A 20,668-nucleotide genomic window follows, 5' to 3' on the forward strand; every position below is an offset into this window, starting at 1 on the left:
AATGTATTGTTTTTGTAAAAAAACTTTTTTATGAGCATTTTAAGTGTTATGCAAAGTTGTTCTTAATGCCCAAGTGGACGTTTTTTTACTTTTCACCAAGTGGGCGTTGTACAGGAGTGTATGACGCTGTACAACGCATTACTTATCTACATTTATCTACATTAAAGCGCCTATTAGATTAGGTAGAAGATAGGGCAGTTATAAACTCGTGACAGAGCCACTTTAAGCTAATTTTTGGGCATTGAACAACCCCTTTAATTTCCATTTTACCAGTTTAAGGTGGTATGCCTCTTAATCTGTCCTTACACGTAATGGCCAAGAACAGCTTTGCAAAACTGCAAGCACTCTTACAGCAGTTTTGTAATGGTTTTTGGACCTGCAGATTGTAGTGGTGAAGCTTATGGTACACTCAGATGTACTGTTTGCAGGGTGGTTCATTTTGGGCCAGTTACAAATAAGACGTGTACATTGACAGTGGAATTATTAGTATGAGTTAGCAATTCTAACTTCAAGATGTGTTTTTGTTAGAATTAACTCTTTGTACTACCACTGGTTTACAGGTGCCCCAACTTTGGTGTTATTGCTATGAACAACACATCTCACTGATAATAGAATCAAGTGACTAAAGACAATGTGGCTCAATGCTCTCCAGATATGTAAAGTATATAAAATAGTAAACTTAGGATCCCTGTAATGTCTACGTCATCTTGAATAGAATAGAACAGAACAATCCATTTGCCATATTTACGTTTGAGTTAAATATTCACTCACCGTCCCAGGGACAAAGCGAAAGCTGATAAGGAGCAAAATCTGTGCAACCAGTATTGCAAATGAGAGGTTAGCGTGGATATGATATCGTTGGTTTCGGATTGTGCTTACTGAGCTATGAAATAAAACAGAGAGAAGGAATACCTTGGTCAGTACTAAAAGCACAACGTCCTATATATTTACATGAATTAAAAGCTTCTGGCCTTACAAAAAAATAAAACAAAATTATCTGAATGCAATTGTGAGATGTGATTACACTCTTCTTCCTAACTCCCTGTCGACAGCCAAAATAAAATGACTGTACAAGTAAGAGGGACATTCAGTATCTAGATGAAAAGTGCTTTCAGATCACATCTTTATCTATAAAATTAATTGCGCAATAAATATATTCGTCTTTATCTGTTAACTGCCTTCACTGAAAGCTCTGTACAGTTTTCTAAAAACAGTAAAACGATTTTGCTTTTTAGTAAGTCCATCCCCAAAAAAATAGTCAAAACAGAAAACAAAAATATTGTAGATTTAAATAATTGTGTTTGCTGAGTAGATGTATAATGCCATTGAGTCTCCTTGTGGAGATCCAGTTAATTGGCCTCTCACACAGCTAACAAGAATCCTACTCGATGAGGAGCAACAGCTCTGAAACAGGGCTGTCTACAGATGGATGCCTCAGGTTAGGCTCATAATCCAAATCATATTTGGAAGGCTATGGACACCATTGCACTGATTTTTTTTTTATTGTTCATTAATACATTTCCTAAATGCAAAATGTATCAACTTTCTTAATAGTTTATATAAAAAATATCCTACTATTTTACTGCTGTGGGGCTTGTGCAGCTCTTGTACATTGCTGGATGTGGTGCTACTTCTGACATAGATGACTACACTGCTCTTGGCTCAGGGCTGATGTCATCTACACTCTTTGCTCTCCCCCTCCCTTCTCTCAGTACTTGAGATATTAGTAAGGAGAGAAGGTTGTACACACCAGAGTAAACTGTATTAGAGACAGAGAGAGGAAATCACCCAGAGCCTGCAGGAGGGAAGGCATCAGTGTAGAGAGAGAGGAGCAATCACAAACAGGTAGCATCAGTGTAGAGGGAGAGGAGAGAACTCACAGCAGAATCTGCAGAGGGAGGACAGGCAGCATCCATGTAGTGAGAGGAGAGAACCCACAGCAGAATCTGCATTGGAAGGGGAGAAAGATCCCACACACAGGCAGCATTAGTGTAGAAAGGATAGAACCCATGGCAGAATATGCAGGGGAAAAGGAAAGAGATCACACAGGCAGAATCAGGGTCCGTTTCAGCACAGTTGAGAAAATATTATACAGGGTCTGTAGCAGTGCCCCTAGTAGGGGAAATGAGTACAGGAATTAAGCTGTGCTGATACATGAGATCTAGTTAACGCAGCATTATTCTGGACAGACAGACCTCACATGCAGGGACATGTCCACATTGAAACCAGCAGCAGGTTACAAATTGCATATCAGGGGGGTCTGAAAATGTATAATGGAATAGAGATTGCAGCCTGAAACTTTGTGCACATTTTTTAACACCAAGCAACTAGAGATGAGCGAACCGGGACAACCGAACTCGGTTTCGGTCCGAACATCGCGAAAAGTTCGGTTCGCGGCGAATCCGAACTTCACTGAGTTCGGCCGAACACGTTTTGACCGAACCCGGGCGGGCAGAAAAAAACATTACAAAAATATTATACTAATCGGCAGCCACATGTCTCTATCAATCACTGATAGAGAAAAGAGGCTGCTGATTAAAAATAAAATAAAAAGCATTTCATACGTACCCGGTCGTTGTCTTGGTGACGAGTCCCTCTTCTTCCTCCAGTCCGACCTTCTTTCCTGACGCGGCAGCCTGTGATTGGCTGCAGAGGCCGCGGCAGCCTGTGATTGGCTGCAGCGGCCGCGGCAGCCTGTGATTGGCTGCAGCGGCCGCGGCAGCCTGTGATTGGCTGCATCGGCCGCGGCAGCCTGTGATTGGCTGCAGCGGCCGCGGTAGCCTGTGATTGGCTGCAGAGGCGGTCATGTGACGTTCGTGACCGCCACTACAGCCTGTGATTGGCTGCAGCGGCGACATGGATGAAACGTCATCGCTGGAGGCCGGACAGGAGGAATGTAAGTATGAACGTATTATTTTTTTTTATTACGTTAAAATTGTTGTTTTCCGCGCACCGAGCATGGTACTGTCAAGGTTGCTGAAAGAGTTAGTGCAGCCCATTAACTCTTTCAGCACCCTGGACAGTACCATGCTCGGCGCATGGAAATTACAGGTTCGGTCAGAACTAGTTCGGTCCGAATCGAACTTTTTCGTGAAATTCGGCGAACCAGTCGAACCGAACTTTTCATTAGTTCGCTCATCTCTACAAGCAACCACTAACATATGTAAATAATATTTTTTTTCCAAATCAGTGCTGTACCTAGTCTGTAAGGCTCTTTAAAGGGGTTATCCCGGGACCAAAAATTGCATTGCAATAATATATTTATGTGCAACTAAGTAACTTACTAATATACTTTAATTAAAAATTCTGTACTAAATGGTGCAGTTCAAACCTCATGAAATATTCAGGAAGTGCTGGAGCTTTTCTTATAATGATGACGCTCTGACACGGCCCTACGTGACTGAGCACTTGCTTCATGTGCTGTTTATGAACATGACCGCAAGGGGTTGTCACATTGCCTATTGCTTTAGTCCCGAGCAGAGCATCAGCTAGCGCTTTCCTCGGGACTCCAGCACTGCTCCCGACGTCAATATTTGGTCAATTCAGGGGTCTCCTATCGCTGATGCTCTGCCTGGGGACTCCACAACTTCTGCCGACGTCACTGTCACTGTCCATCAGGGCCAGACTGGCCATCTGTCAGTTCTGGCAAATGCCAGATGGGCCGCTGAACAGTGGGCTGCCTGCTTGCCGACCAAACGATCAGTGTCGGATCAGGCGGCAGGGTACAGCATTTGTAACCGGCACAGCAGCTAAGAACTGCCGTCCGACTGTAAGAGCAGCCGTGGTCTGTGCTGCTATTACTAAAACACCCTGTGCTACGCTAAAATCTCCCCCTCCAGCCCCCCTTCCCTGTTCTGCACACAACCTCTACTCCTCCTCCTCCAGCTATTACCAGTCGGGACGTGAGGGAGGGGGAGGGGAGACTGTCGGCAGGCTCTGTATCAGGCTGTGAGCAGAAGTGCTGGAGTGAAGAATCTCACCCCATCAACCTGCCTTCACAAATATCCTACATAAAAGTAAGTGCATGTGTGTTTACAATGTATACTTTATATGTGTATAACACAGCAATTTACATACCATTTTCTGCCGCAAAGACCACAGGAAATGGTGCGTTTTTGCCACAGCGGAAAGCCTTTGACTTTCAAATGGAATTGCTGTAGAAATTTTCTGCAGCAATTCCGTTGTGTGTGAACAAGCCCTAAATCCGCAGCATAAGGGCTTCTCCACACGTATTGGAAGTGCTGCAGAAAATGGTGCGTATTTTGCTGCGTTTTTCTCAATATTGGGGGATGGTGACATCTCCTCTGAAAAACACAGGAATTCATTCCACTTTCAACAGCAGGAATTGAAAGGCTGCAGTACGAAAAATACGCACCGCAGGTCAATTTCTTGTCAGAATTTTTTTACGCAGTGTGTGGATAGGATTTGATAAATCTCACCCACGTTGCTGCTACTGTATTCTGCGTACTTTCCATCCGCAATTCCGGATAGAGAATACGCAGCAATTCCGTTACATTTGGACAAGCCCTAATGCAGTGGCAGCAGAGTGTGTGAGATTTGAACAAATCTCACCCACACGATGAGCGGGGAAAAAGGCTCAGGAATTGACCTGCGGTCCGTTTTTTTTTTTTTAATCCGCAGCATGTCAATCGTATTTGCATAAATGCTGCTTATTTGTTTCTGGTTTTCCCCATTTAATTCAATGGGGAGGTAAAACCCGCAACAAATAGCAGATGATGTGTTTTTTTGCGGCGGAAATGCTTTGATTTCGATGCAAAAAAAATCGCAACTCAGGAAAAATGTAAATCTTATACTTACCCAGAAGGACGTTCCACATTATTAAGCAGGTCACAGGTTTCAAGCAATATGGGAAAGGAAAAGGATCTCTCTGCTGCCGAAAAGCGTGAAATAGTGTAATACCTTGGACAAGGTATGAAAACATTGGATATTTCAAGAAAACTTAAGCGTGATCATCGTACTGTGAAAAGATTTGTGGCTGATTCAGAGCACAGACGGGTTTGTTCAGATAAAGGCATAATGAGGAAGGTTTCTGCCAGACAAATTAATAGGATTAGGAGAGCAGCTGCTAAAATGCATTGCAAAGCAGCAAACATGTATTTGAAGCCGCTGGTGCCTCTGGAGTTCCGCGAACCTCAAGGCGTAGGATCCTCCAGAGGTTTGCAAGTGTGCATAGAGCTATTATTTGGCCACCCCTAAACAATACTCACAAGCAGAAACGGTTGCAGTGGGCTCAGAAATACATGAAGACTAATATTCAAACCGTGTTGTTAACTGATGAGTGCCGTGCAACCCTGGATGGTCCAGATGGATGGAGTAGTGGATGGTTGGTGAATGGCCACCATGTCCCAACAAGGCTGTGACGTCAGCAAGGAGGTGGCGGAGTCATGTTTTGGGCTGGAATCATGGGGAGAGAGCAGGTAGGCCCCTTTAGGGTCCCTGATGGTGTGAAAATGACCTCTGAAATGTACCGAGAGTATATGACTAACCACTTTCTTCCGTGGTACAAAAAGAAGAACCGTGCCTTCCTTAGCAAAATTATCTTCATGCATGACAATGCACCATCTCATGCTGCAAAGAATACCTCTGTGTCATTGGCTGCTATGGGCATAAACAGAGAGAAACTCATGGTGTGGACCCCATGTTCCCCTGACCTCAACCCTATTGAGAACCTTTGGAGCATCCTCAAGCAAAATATCTATGTGGGTGGGAGGCAGTTCACATCAAAACAGAAGCTCTGGGAGGCTATTCTGACATCCTGCAAAGATATTCAAGCATAAACTGTCCAAATACTCACAAATTCAATGGATGCAAGAATTGTGAAGGTGATATCAAAGAAGGGGTCCTATGTTAACATGTAACTTGGCCTGTTAAGTTTTTTTTTGATTGAAAGAGCTTTTGATTTCTGTAAATATGACCTCCTGATGCTGCAAATTCAACAAATTACCATTTTAGTTCTCTTTACAGCCTTTAAAATGTTTTGATCTCTGTTGTGCATAATAATTTGAAACAGTGCATTTTTAGTTTTTTACTTCTAAAAAGAAATCTGTTATCATTAGGAGATTTGTTCAATAAAATTTGCATTATACTTCAACGGTTGATGGCTTGAAGATTATACTGACTGTCATTTGCATCGACTATTTAGGAAAATCAGCGAAAAATAACATTTGCATAATTATTTGGAACGCGGTGTAGTAGCTGCTGTCTTACAACGATACAGCTGCAAACCACGTCAACATGCTGCATTCCCACGAGTCAGGGCAGTTTTAAAATGATTATTAATGTCCCTGCAGTTTTTTACAGACATTAACAATTATTTCAAAACCGCACCGACTTTTGGTAAAACTGCATGTGCTACGTGTCGTACTGGACAACTTTTGTTGTTACGATCTAATTGTTTGCATTAAAGGCTATGTAACCCTTTGAAGGGGATTTATTTAATTTTTTTTAATAAAATGGCAGTCAGTGTGTTTTGTGCAACTTTCTAATTAGTTTTTATTAAAAAAATCTTTTTACTTTTTGAGATACAGCTGCTCTGTATCCTGTATACAGAGCAGCTGTATCTTACGCTGAATCCCGAACATGTCAGGTGCGTGGGACTGAGGGGTTTAGTGTCAGCGTGTCCTGTGTGTCTCTGACACACAGGTTCCACCTGTAATAGATCACATCTAAGTTACTTAAATGTGATAGATTACAGATGGATACAGTCGACTACTCTATTGATTCCGCCAAAAAAACTGAAACCTTGCGAAACGGAGACAAACGGAAACCATTAGCAACGGAAGTGTTACCATTGAAATCAATGATAATGGTAACGGAAAGCTATGGTTTCTGTTTGGTTTCCGTTCGTGGGTTCCCCTGACGGAAAGGTCTTACGGAACCCATGAACGGAACCCTGACGCAGGTGAGAATAAAGCTTAAAGGAACAGTGTCATCACAAATAATTTTTTTATATGTTAAAGATGTTAGTGCTTTAATAAAAACGTTTATATTCATTTGTGTGTTTGTGTTTTACTGTTTCTTATTTTTACACTTTTTCTTCCCTATGGGGGCTGCCATTTTTTGTTCCATTTCTGTGTGTGTCGATTAACGACACACACAGACATGGAATACGGCAGCCACAGTCCCATAGGGACTGCGAACGGCTCCCGTCCCATTGACTGCCGTGTACGGCGTCTGTGTGGGAACTGCGCATGCGCCGCTCCCACACAGTCCTATTCGAAATTGGCGCCGTCCGGCGCCATTTTCCTGTGGACCGGAAGTCGCGGCCGGACAGTAATATTACTACTTCCGGTCGCGGCTTCCGGACTTGTGCACATGGAACAGCGGCAGCAAACGGAGCGGACGGGCCGGAGGGAGCCGCGGCGGCAGGAGCAGGTAAGAGATTTCAATGTATGTTAGTGTTTGTGTGTGTTTACTACTGTATGTAAACCTACTACACTGTGGGTTACCTCAAAAAATGGCGACACACAGTGTAGGAGGTTAAACCTTTCAAACCCCTCGTTTATCCCGGCACTAGCCAGGATAAAGGAGGGGGGGATGCTGAGAGCTCACTAGAGCGAGGGCTTTTAACCCAATGTTGCAATGCTGCAATTTTGGGAACTAGCTCCATCTAGTGACCAAAAATGGGTAGTATTATAAATTAGAAAAAATTAATAATATTTCCTGACTCGCGAAAAAAATAAAAAAAATTTGAACAATGTTTAATCACCCACACACTAAATGTTTAATTTTTAAAAAAAAAACATGTTTTTCTGGCAACACATTCCCTTTAACTATTACTGTATGATCTTTACAGATGGTGGAGGGTACTATTTTTTTGGGTGTAAGCAACTCCCAGTATATCATTACCATTGTTCAGGTCATACTGGAAGCCTGACTTTGCAAATGATCTCTGTACTGAAATGTATTTGTACTGAGCTTGGATTTTGTGCTGTATATATGTACAGATCTTGGTTTTGGTGCTGTATAGATGTACTGAGCTTTGTTCTGGTGTTGTATATATGTATTGAGCTGTGTTCTGGAGCTGTATATATGTACTGAGCTTGGATTTTGTGCTGTATATATGTACTGAGCTTGGTTTTGGTGCTGTATAGATATACTGAGCTTGGTTCTGGTGTAGAGCAGATAGCATTGTTACAATGCTTATTTTCTCCTGGCCGCCCGGCTCCCATAGAAGTCTATGGGGCCGGGTAATACACGGCCATCACTGGAATGTGTTCCGAGTGACGGCCGTGTCTTCCATCGCTCGCTCTCTCCTCCTCCTCCTCGCAGTGCGAAGTGCATGGGAGGAGGAGGAAGAGGGTATTGTTTTGCTCCCTATAGGGACTTCTGTAGCAGAATCCCCGGCGCTGTGGCTTGTGTTTCCGCTCAAGGAGAAGTCCCTGACTTCACTGTCCACATATGGACACAGTGACGTTAGGAACTTCTGAAGTGGAATCCCCGGCTCTGTGGCCGGTGTTTCCGCTCAAGGAGAAGTTCCTGACTTCACTGTCCACATATGGACACAGTGACGTCAGGGACTTCTGAAGTGGAATCCCTGGCGCTGTGGCCAGTGTTTCCGCTCCAGGAGAAGTCCCTTACTTCACTGTCCATATATGGACACAGTGACGTCAGGGACTTCTGAAGCGGGATCCCCAGCGCTGTGTCCGGTGTTTCCGCTCCAGGAGAAGTCCCTGACTTCACTGTCCATATATGGACATTGAAGTCAGGGTCCTCTCCTGGAACGGTGGCGCTATCTACAGAAAGGTAGGGGGTTCCGTCTATAAGGGGGTGCTGTGTAGAACTACCTACAGGGGGCTGTGTGGCACTACTTACAGGGGGCTGTGTGGCACTACCCACAGGGTGCTGTGTGGCATTACCTACAGGGGGGCTGTGTGGCACTACCTACAGGGGGCTGTGTGGCACTACCTACAGGCGGCTGTGTGGCATTACCTACGGGGTGGCTGAGTGGCATTACCTACAGGGGGCTGTGTGGCATTACCTAAGGGGGGCTGTGTGGCATTACCTACGGGGGGCTGTGTGGCATTACCTAGAACAGGCTGTATAGCACTACCTAGAGGGGGCTGTGTGGCACTACCTACAAGGGGGGCTGTGTGGCACTACCTACAGGGTGCTGTGGCAGTATCTACAGAGGGAAGTGTGTGGCAAAAAATTTACAAATGAAATTAATTCGTTTTTAAAATGGACAGGGAAAAAAATGGATGCAAAACGGGTCAAAATCGGCCGTTAGAAACGGAAACACGGTCCGGAACAGAAATGGATGCAAAACGTCAGAGAAAAACGGACCAAAACGGACGTTTTTATCGGCCGACACTCGGACCCTGTAGTGTAAATAGAGTTGCACATAAATATATTATTGCAATGAAATTTTTAGTCCCCGGATAACCCCTTAAGGCCTCGTGAACACTTCCGACACATTTTTCACGGCCGTTTGTGACGGATCCGTGTGGCCGTTTCCGTGCGCCGAGCATGGTACTGTCCAGGGTGCTAAAAGAGTTAATGGGCTGCACTGATCAGCGGTAACTCTTTCAGCACCCTGGACAGTACCATGCTCGGCGCTCGGAAAATACAATTTTAATGTAATAAAAAAAAAAATATTTCATACTTACTTTCCTCCTGTCCAGCCTCCAGCGATGACGTTTCATCCATGTCGCCGCTGCAGCCAATCACAGGCTGTAGTGGCGGTCACGCACGTTAGGATGACGTCAGAAGGCCGGCCTCCAGGGATGACGCTTCATCCCACGTGACTGCCTCTGCAGCTAATCACAGGCTGCAGCGGCCTCTGCAGCCAATCACAGGCTGCCGCATCATTCTGGAAGGTCGGACTGGAGGAAGAAGAGGGACTCGTCACCAAGACAACGACCGGGTAAGTATGAACTGATTTTTATTTTTAATCAGCAGCCTCTTTTCTCTATCAGTGATTGATAGAGACAAGTGGCTGCCGATTAGTGTAATATTTCTGTTATGTTTTTCTGCCCGCCTGGCCGTTGCTGGGCAACGGCTCCGTCACACACGGACGGCACACGGATGGCACACGGATGCCTTCCGTGTGCCTTCAGTTTTTTTGACGGCCCCATTGACTTGCATGGGCCTCACGGTCACGGAATCCCGGACCAAAGTAGGACATGCTCCACTTTGGATCGGAACGGAGCAACTGAAGTGTGCATGGCCCCATTGAAATGAATGGGTCAGTGTGCTAGCCGTCAGAAAAACGGCTAGCACCCTGATGGAAAAAACTGAAGTGGGAATGGGGCCTTAAAGTGTTGGTCATTGGCTAATATGGTATCCCCCTATAGGTGGTATTAGAAAGACAGTTTTCTTCCCTTTGGAGGAGAGCTATTGTTCATAGTACAATTGATGAAATGCATACTGTAAGTGAATGAGTAACTACATTAACAATACTGTATGTAGATGAACAATCAAGTATATGGGCTGTTTCTATTCTAGCAAAATATCCCAGAGCTCAGATGGATGTTCTGATTATTTAAGGAGTTTTCTACTTTTTATAGACAAAGTTGTTTAAACAAAATAAAATTTTTAAAATTCACCGTAATTCGGGCGTTTTTGCCCCGAATTACGTCCGAAAATAGCGCCGAAAATAGCGTTGACAAACATCTGCCCATTGAAAGCAATGGGCAGACGTTTGTCTGTTCACACGAGGCGTAATTTACGCGCCGCTGTCAAATGACGGCGCGTAAATAGACGTCCGCGTCAAAGAAGTGACTCCAATGAATAGCAGCGCCAATTACGTCCGTAATGGACGCGGCGTTCAAGCGCCTGCACATGCCGTTACAGCTGAAATTACGGGGATGTTTTCAGGCTGAAACATCCCCGTAATTTCAGCCGTTACGGACGCCCTCGTGTGAACATACCCTAAACCTTATTTAGTGCTGAGTTTTCCAGTTCTCCCAATCCAGCCAGCGATATAAATAATGGGTGTTTTCATACTGGTTGTCTTGGTTATGAACATATAATTGTAAATAAGTACAGTATATGTGTTATGGCCCCTATGCACAGAACGATTTTAAACTATCCTAGCTGCAGATCTGATGGACATTTTCATTAGTATCATCCTCCAAGCCTGGTAGAGAGAGTTCTTATTGCCTAGTAAGTCTAGTCTTAATAAGATATTCTGATATACTAATTTATATTTGTGACATTTAGCAAGTTAGCATGTACAAAATTTGTTCCTAATAAAAATGTAACCCCTTCGGGAAGAAAGCCATTTTTTGATTTTCGTTCTTCACTCCCCGCATTCCAAGAACCATAACTTTTTATTTATCAGTCAATAGAGTGGTGTGAGGGCTTATTTTTTGCGGGAGGAGTTGCAGTTTCCTTTGGTGCCATTTATAGTTCCATATAATGTACTGGGAAACTGAAAAAAAATTATTTGCGGGCTGAAGTTGGAAAAAATGGAGATTCAGCGAAAGTTGTTTGAGTTACGTTTTTATGGCTTTCACCGTGCAGTAAAACTGACAACTTATCTTTATTCTGTGGCTCAACACGATTACGGTGATACCAAATTGATATAGGGTTTTTTTATATTTTACTACTTTTATTGATAATAAACTTTTCGTTAAAAAAAAAATGTTTTGTCGCCACATTCTGAGAGCCATAACTTTTATATTTCTTCACCGATTGAGCAGTGTGAGGGCTTATTTTTTGCGAGACTAGCTGTAGTTTTTATCGGTACCATTTTTGGTACGTACAACTTTTTGATCACTTTTTATTACATTTTGTTTTAGAGCTAAGTTGACCAAAAAACTGCAATTTGGGCGTTTTAAATTATTTTTTTGGGTGTTCACCGTGCGCATTAAATAACGCTATATTGTAATAGTTCAGACTTCTATGGACGCAGCCATACCAATTGTGTTGACTTTTGTTTTTTAGATTACTTTAGGGGGAAAATGGGAAAAGGTTTGTTTTTTTTTTACTTTTAATATTTTATTTTTTTTCACTACTAAAACTTTTTTTCCCTTTTATTTTACATACTTTATAAGCCATCCTAGGGGACTTGAACCAGCGATCGTTATGTATTGGACTATATTGTCATTTTTACAGGCTTCTATTAAGCAATGCCACAGGCAAATGGTATTGTTAAAAACGACACCTTATCCTGCAAAAAATAAGCCCTCATACCACTTAATCGACGGAAAAATAAAAAACTTATGGCTCTCGGAATTCGGCGACGCAAAATTAATTTTCTTTTTTACACTTAGGTTTTTACATGTAAAAGTAGTAAAATACATAAAAAAACTATATATATTTGGTATTGCCATAATCGTATTGACCCACAGAATAAAGTTAACATGTTGTTTTACTTGCACAGTGAATTCCGTAAAAACGGCGCGCAAAAAACCATGGGGGAATCGCTGTTTTTTTCATTTTCTACCCCACAAATAATTTTTTTCCCGTTTCCTAGTACAGTATACGGCAAAATAAATGGTGCTACGAAAAACTACAACTCGTCCTGCAAAAATCAAGCCCTCAGTACTATATCGACAGAAAAATAAAGATGTTATGGCTTCTGGAATGTGGGGAGGAAAAAACGAAAATGAAAATCTGAAAAAGGGCTGCGCCGGGAAGGGGATAAGCATCAGAAATTTTTGCTTGAATAGGAACGGCTAAAATGCATGGGGATTCTGTAATCACGCCACAAACGGTCAAATATCCTTTGTAAGAACAGATGGTTTATGTGCTGTCATCAATTCACACGCTGCTTATGTATAAGAACGCCAAAGTGAAACTTATACAAATCCATGCTCCATGGGAGTGCCAAAACTACAATGCCTAGCCCATGAATTTATCACCATCCTGCGGCACAATAGTGCCAGGGCTATTAACTTTCCACAGAAACAGACTGTCCCTTGTCCGTAAGGCAACACAAAATGGGTACGTATGGCAAAAGTCACAAGCCTCAGGAAAATTGTTTCAATGTCATGTATGGACAAGTTACCTTTAACCTCAATGCAGATCTGCAAGCTTTTAATTTCAAGGATGCTGCCGTCTCGTGATGTGTTAACATTTCTAATCTCCAGTGACAATGTAATGAAACTATTTAACCCTGGCAACGGAATGCTACGATGCAGATGGTATTCATAAACAATTCATCTACACTTCCAAAAGTCCGGTGGGTCAAAACCTTGTGCTAAATGTGTTAAATGTCCATGAATTAATCTAAAATGCTGTGGGCTTTTTTGCCTGAACGGTTTTCATTTTTTCCAGTTTGCACAATGTATGGATTCACTATGGTCTGTCTGCATAGGGAATATTAAATCTGATATCTTCCTTCAGCTGTCTCTAAAGAACAATTCTCCTTCTGTCTCATTCTAGCAAGTTAAAATCACTGTAAATAAATTGTAGGTTTAATGGCAATATGTGGCTGGTTGTAAACTTTTTTTAAACGTATTGTCTACTTTCTTCACTGGTATTCAAAATATCATGAAAAATTAACGGTGATTTAGAGAGATGTATGTTTTAATGACTAGACTAACTATTACCTATGGAAGGCAGGCTGATTAACTCTTAAAGGTGTTTATTCATTTTAAACGTGACTTAAAAAAAGCAAGTAAACATAAAAATAAACACATTTCTCATACATATTAAATAGCGCATGAGCCTTGTTCACTCCAGTGATTGGGTTGCTGCACAATAGCTTGTCTGTGTGTGCTGGGCCTACCCTTTTAACCGTAGTCTGGCGGTGTCATTTTAAACTTTCCTTATAACAGCAGTCTGGCTGTGTAATCTGGATCACCTCCATATAACAGCAGTCTGTCTGTGTAGTCTGTTCCACCCACTATAACATTAGTCTGTGTAGTCTGTTCTACTCACTATAACATTAGTCTGTGTTAGTCTGTTCAGCCCACTATAACACTAAGGGAAATGGGGCAGTTGACCACGGCAACACCGTGAGCAACAAGAGTAGTGAACGAGCCGAGTCAAACCAGGAGTGTACGAGGTACCAATCGCAGAGCAGGAGCGTAGTCAGTAAAGCCAGGGTCAAAATGAAGCAAGGTCAATAATAATAGCAGGAGCAGCAGAGCCAGGAAACAGGAAAGAATCACAGGCAAAGGAGGAGCAGGAAATGCAGGTATAAATAGACAGAGGGCGGGAGCTAGCTCCGTCTGGCCAGGCTGTGATAGGCTCTCCCACTCCTCAGCCTCCCAGCCTGACTGGTAGAAGATCGTGTCACTCTCTCAGACTTAGTAGCAGGTGCAGACTGATTACCCATGGGCGTCGACACAGAAGCTGTGTCAGGCAGATTCTTTACAACTATAACATTAGTCTGTCTGTGTAGTCTGTTCCACCCACTATAACATTAGTCTGTGTAGTCTGTTCCACCCACTATAACATTAGTCTGTTCTACCCACTATAACATTAGTCTGTCTGTCTAGTCTGTTCCACCCACTATAACATTAGTCTGTGTAGTCTGTTCCACCCACTATAACATTAGTCTGTTCTACCCACTATAACATTAATCTGTCTGTGTAGTCTGTTCCCCCACTATAACATTATTCTGCCTGTCTAGTCTGTCCCACCCACTATAACATTAGTCTGTCTGTGTAGTCTGTTCCATCCACTATAACATTAGTCTGTGTAGGCTGTTCTGTAATACCCATCGCCGCGGGCCGTCAGGTTTACTCACCTCCTGATGGCCGCAGCCATGGATCAGTGAGCGCTGGCCCGCATCTCCTCCTTAGGAGATGCCAGAACTCTCTTCCGCTTCACTCTGCTGTGTTCCTTAGGGTGCTCGCGCACGCTCGTGCCCGCTCTTAAAGGGCCAGCATGCGCACCTGAATTAAAGAACCAAATTAGCCCATGAGCACCCTGGACTATAAGAAGGGCCCTGCCCCTTCCTGCATTGCCTGAGCGTTGTTGTCGTTTACCTTTGTTCGTCTCTGCAAATGGTCCCCTAGTGTCTCCTAGTTCCCAGTGTTCCAGCTACCTGTATCCTGTGTCCTGTGCTATCCAGAATCAAGTGTCGTTTAGAGTTGGAGTCGATTCGTGCTGTGTACTACGCCTTACTGTTTACACAATGCCTCGTGTCCGCCTGCTGCCAAGGTCCCATCCGAGCCTGTCTTCGCTACTGTCACAGGTACCACAGGTACACCTATCTGAACTATTGACTTTGACTTGTTCCCTGTTGGCCAGCTGCTATACCGTCAAGGCGGTACAGCCCAGTGGGTCCACGCACCCAACGTGACATGTTCCACCCACTATAACATTAGTCTGTCTGTACAGTCTGTTCCACCCACTATAACATTAGTCTGTGTAGTCTGTTCCACCCACTATAACATTAGTCTGTGTAGTCTGTTCTACCCACTATAACATTAGTCTGTCTGTGTAGCCTGTTCTACCCACTATAACATTAGTCCAGCTGTCTAGTCTGTTCCACCCACTATAACATTAGTTTGTCTGTGTAGTCTGTTCCACCCACTATAACATTAGTCTGGCTGAGTAGTCTGTTTCTGTTTCACCCACTATAACATTAGTCTAGCTGTGTAGTCTGTTCCACCTACTGTAACATTAATCCATCGGTGTAGTCTGTTCTACCCACTATAACATTAGTCTGTCTGTGTAGTCTGTTCCACCCACTATAACATTAGTCTGTCTGTGTAGTCTGTTCCACTCACTATAACATTAGTCTGTCTGTCTAGTCTGTTCCACCCACTATAACATTAGTCTGGCTCTTTAGTCTGTTCCACCCATTATAACACCAATCTGGCTGTCTAGTCTTGGTCTCCCTGTATAAAACCAGTCTGTCTGTGCAGTGAAAAGGCTGCCATATAATATCAGTTTGATTATGTAGTTTGAAAAGCTCCCTTCAACATCAATCTAAATGTGAAGTCTTCACCTCCCCATATAAAAGCAGTCTTTCTATGTAGTCTGGACTGTCCCATATAGCAAACAGTCTGGCAAAGTTTAATAAGTACACTACCAATCTGTATAGAGTCAGTTTGCTATGTGTTAAAAGTTCTGTCTAAAGTAAACCAACTGCCAAAAAATACAACTAATTAGAGACAGCAAATTCACATTTTAATGGGCAAGTCTGTAAAAAACTTCAGAATGAGTCAGATTTTCTAAACAAAAAGATAATTCTATATGGACACATTTTGCCCAAGAATATTAATAAAGAACAATTCCATGTTTAGAGAACCGAAAACAAGAGTTGAGTGTTTCATGTTGCGCCTAATGATCTAGGTTGTAAAATTATTTTCTAAAGAATATCAGGATTTTCACAATTCTGGCCATTAGGGATTTTGCTAATATGTAATGTTTTTATTACAGTGGTTCACAGTAGATTCTTTGAGTACTAAAATAGTATAAACAGTAATGAAAGCATTTCTACCACTGCGATATTCACACATCCGAGTGTCAAATCGAAAAACGGACGTTTTTCGCAGCTCATTTGCACCCAATGCGGGACCCGTTTACATGGATCCCTCAGGCTACATTCACATGACAGTGAAAAAAAATGGCCATTAAAAACGGATCAACTGTCAGTTTTTCATGGCCATTTTGCATCAGTGTGTCTCCAAAATTTCATCCATTTCCAGTCCGTCTGTCCGTTTCTAATGGCCGTTTTAAAATCCGGTTTGCATCCGTTTTTCATGACCGTTAAAAAAACTGATGAATTTCACCAAAACCAGATGTAATGTCCATGGCTGCGGGCTGTCAGCTCCAACCTCCCCCTGACAGCTGCAGCCACAAGTCGGCAAGCGCTGGCCCCAGCCTCCTCCTCAGGAGACGCCAGCGCTCGCGTCCACTCACCTCAGCCGGACAGGGGCAGCGCGCACCGGACCTCGTGGATGAACTTTGACCCTTGAGTACCCTGGACTATAAGAGGGGTCCAGCCCCCTAGTTCTATGCCTGAGCGTTGTTGTGTTTCCTATAGTTTGTCTATGTGATGGCCTCCTAGTGTCTTTCCTGTTCCAGTTCCTGTCCCTGTACCTATACCAGTTTCCAGTTCCTGTTCCTAGCTATCCATACATTCCTGTCTAGCACTGAGCTGTGCCTAAGTCGTGCTGCGCTACATCCACTTCTGACCTGCTTCACCTCGCCTGACAGTACGCTCAGGCCATGGACCCCGCTGGTCGATTCAAGACTATGACGACGACACAGGAGATGCGAGCGGATATGCTGCACCTCCGGTCTCGACAGGACCAACTCCTCCAGGCGTTCAACATTCTTGCATGTCGGCAGGAGGCACAAGCTGCCATTCCTCCTACTACACCTCCTGGCAATGTGGATCCTCAGTCTACACCTCTTGGCAGTATTGACCCACGTGTTTCTTTGCCACTTCCTGACCTCTATGATGGAGAAGCAAGTACCTGTCGTGGCTTTCTTAATCAGTGTCAGATCCATTTCAGCCTGTACGCTAGGACTTTTTCTATCTTGGGGAGACAATGACCAGACAATGACCAGAGACCCGTGACTTCCCTGCCTTCCTCCGGAATTTTCGCATGGTATTTGTGGAGCCTGGACGGGTTTCATCTGCAGCGGCCTCTTTGATTAACCTGTGCCAAGGAGACACCTCCGTGAGTGAGTACACCATCCACTTCCGCACCCTGGCGGGAGACCTGTTGTGGAACAATGAGGCTCTGGTGGCCGCATTCTGGCATGGTCTATCTTTCAGAGTTAACGACGAACTTGCCGCCCGGGATCTGCCGTCTACCCTGGATGACCTCATCCTTCTGTCTGCCCGGATTAATATAAGGATCCGTGAACGTCTCCAAGAGGTTCAACGGGAGGGAGACCTTCATAGTCTGGTCCCTACTTTGCAGTAACCCCTGCTGTCCTCAGATGTCGATCCTCCTAAGAAGTCGGTAACAACGGACCAGTATAAATTATCTACCCAAGAGAGACAACGCAGACGCCAATCTGGACTCTGTCTTTATTGCGGTCTCGATGGTCATCTTGTGCGCCTGTGTCCCCAAAGATCCCAAAACCTAGGGTTGCTTGGAGTGACAACCTTGGGTAAAGATGGACTTCCGTCTAAATTGTCCATACCTGTGACCATAGTGTCCGGCGAGAAAACGCATCAGGTCTCTGCGTATCTGGACTCTGGATCCGCTGCTAATTTCATCCGCAGAGATCTGGTGGACCTTCTGCAATTACCCACCACCCCTCTGGAGAGCCCGTTGACCGTTGCCTCAGTGAATGGACTACCTCTGCCAGACCCAGTTATAGCTGTGACCATGCCGCTGAGGCTCCAAGTAGGAGCCCTTCACTCCGAACATCTGTCATTCTATGTCCTGCCCAAAGCTGTTAACCCTGTGTTGCTGGGTTTACCTTGGCTCCGACTGCATGCCCCAGTCCTGGACTGGAATTCTGGAGAGGTTCTCCAGTGGGGCCCTGAGTGTCAAGGTCGTTGCCTGGTGCGGATTTGTTCGGCTCAGCCTTCGCTGCCTCGGTCATTGGCAGGATTGCCAGGTCATTATGCTGCCTTTTCGGACGTCTTCAGCAAGAGGGAGGCGGAGACATTGCTCCCACATCGAGCGTATGACTGCCCTATTGAACTGATTCATGGTGCATCCCTTCCCCGAGGTAGGGTATATCCTCTCTCCTTGCCAGAGTCTCTGTCCATGTACTCCTATGTGAAAGAGAACTTAGAAAGGGCTTCATACGGATGTCTTCCTCCCCGGCAGGAGCCGGGTTCTTCTTTGTCCAAAAGAAAGATGTCTCTCTTTGTCCTTGCCACGACTACCGTGGTCTCAACCAGATCACGGTGAAGAATAAATATCCGTTGCCACTGATCTCCGAACTGTTTGATCGTATACGTGGTGCAATTTTTTTTTCTAAACTAGACCTGCATGGGGCTTACAACCTAGTCCGGATTCGCCAGGGTGATGAATGGAAGACTGCATTTAACACCCATGATGGACACTAGGAGTATCTAGTAATGCCCTTCGGCCTGTGTAATGCTCCCGCGGTCTTCCAGGAGTTTGTGAATGACATTTTCCGTGACCTCCTCTATGTTTGTGTTGTAGTCTACCTTGATGACATCTTGATTTTCTCCCCAGATCCTATTACGCACCAGAGACATGTCCGCCAGGTTCTGCTACGGTTATGGGAGAATCGTCTGTACGCCAAGTTGGAGAAGTGCGTATTTGACAAGGATGCTCTACCCTTCTTGGGCTGCATCGTCTCGAATCATGGTCTGGAGATGGATCCTGAAAAGGTAAAGTCTGTCCTGGAGTGGCCACGCTCTCACGGTTTGAGGGCCATACAGCGCTTTTTGGGATTTGCTAATTTTTACAGGCAGTGTATTCCAAACTTCTCTTCACTGACTTCTCCCATGTCTTACTAAGAAGGGTATGAATGCCAAGGTGTGGACTCCCGAGGCAGAGTCCGCATTCAATAGCCTGAAGAGTGCATTCAAGTCAGCCTCTATTCTCCATCATCCGGATGTCTCTCTGCAGTTCTTGTTGGAGGTGGACGCATCCTCTGTCGGTGCTGGTGCACTCCTGTTCCAGAGAGGTCCCAAGGGCAAGTCAAGGGTATGTGGATACTTTTCCAAGCTCTTCTCTTCCGAAGACCGTAACTACTCGATTGGGGAGCGGGAGTTACTGGCCATCAAATTGGCTCTGGAGGAGTGGAGACATCTACTAGAGGGTGCAGCTCATCCGATCTTGATTTTTACGGACGATAAGAACCTGACCTATCTCCAGATGGCCCAACGGCTGAACCCTCGTTAGGCCAGGTGGTCACTGTTGTTTGCAAGGTTTCAGTTTGAGCTTCATTATCGCCCAGCCGACAAGAATGTGAGGGCCGATGCCTTGTCCAGGTCTTTCGAGACAGAAGACACCATAGAGAGTCCACAGAACATTATCGATCCTTCTTGCATTGTCTCTGTCAATTTCCTGCAAATTGGGGACATTTCTCTAGGGAGGATTTTTGTGCGCCTGGCTGATTGTGGAAGAATCCTCCGCTGGGGACACTCCTCTAGACCGTCAGGTCACGCGCGGTTGCGTAGGACCCGGGATTTGATTGCTCGTCATTTCTGGTGGCCCACACTGCCCAAGGATATTGTGGACTTCGTTTCTTCCTGTGCTGTATGTGCAGCCAACAAGGCCACCCACTCCAAACCTGCTGGTCTGCTCCAGCCATTGCCTGTGCCCAATGCTCCCTGGCAGCATATAGCGATGGACTTTATCACGGACCTGCCTCTCTCTGCTGGTTGCAGTGCTGTCTGGGTGGTGGTGGACCGATTTTCTAAGATGGCCCACTTCGTTCCTCTGACCGGTCTTCCTTCTGCTCCTCAGTTGGCCAAGTTATTTATCCAACACATCTTCCGCCAGCATTGCTTGCCGCAGCATATTGTGTCTGATCAGTTTACCTCGAGGTTCTGGAGAGCCCTCTGTGGACTTCTTGGCGTGAAGTTGGACTTTTCCTCTGCCTACCATCCTCAGTCTAATGGTCAGGTTGAGAGGATCAACCAGATTTTGGAGAACTACCTACGCCACTTCATCTCCATGCAGCATGATGACTGGGTGCAGCTGCTCTCATGGGCGGAGTTCTCCTACAATAATCACACCAGCGAATACACCGTTCTGCATTGTCTACGGCCAGCACCCACGAATTCCTCTCCTGGTGCCTGATACTTCCGAGGTACCTGCAGCTGACTTCACGTTTAGAGACTTTTTGC

At 44.7% G+C, this 20,668-nt stretch overlaps 1 protein-coding gene across 1 annotated transcript in view; it reads right to left on the reverse strand.

Annotated features, from left to right (window-relative positions):
• Positions 1–20,668, reverse strand: part of ADGRD1 (adhesion G protein-coupled receptor D1) — a 717,614-nt gene that overhangs the window by 174,085 nt on the left and 522,861 nt on the right. The window contains exon 18 of the mRNA XM_075854444.1: positions 772–883. Coding sequence (XP_075710559.1) covers positions 772–883 — 112 coding nt within the window. The remainder of the gene's footprint in view (positions 1–771; positions 884–20,668) is intronic.

This window comes from Rhinoderma darwinii, chromosome 1 (genome assembly GCF_050947455.1).
Source record: "Rhinoderma darwinii isolate aRhiDar2 chromosome 1, aRhiDar2.hap1, whole genome shotgun sequence".
In the NCBI taxonomy this organism is placed as follows: domain Eukaryota; kingdom Metazoa; phylum Chordata; class Amphibia; order Anura; family Rhinodermatidae; genus Rhinoderma; species Rhinoderma darwinii.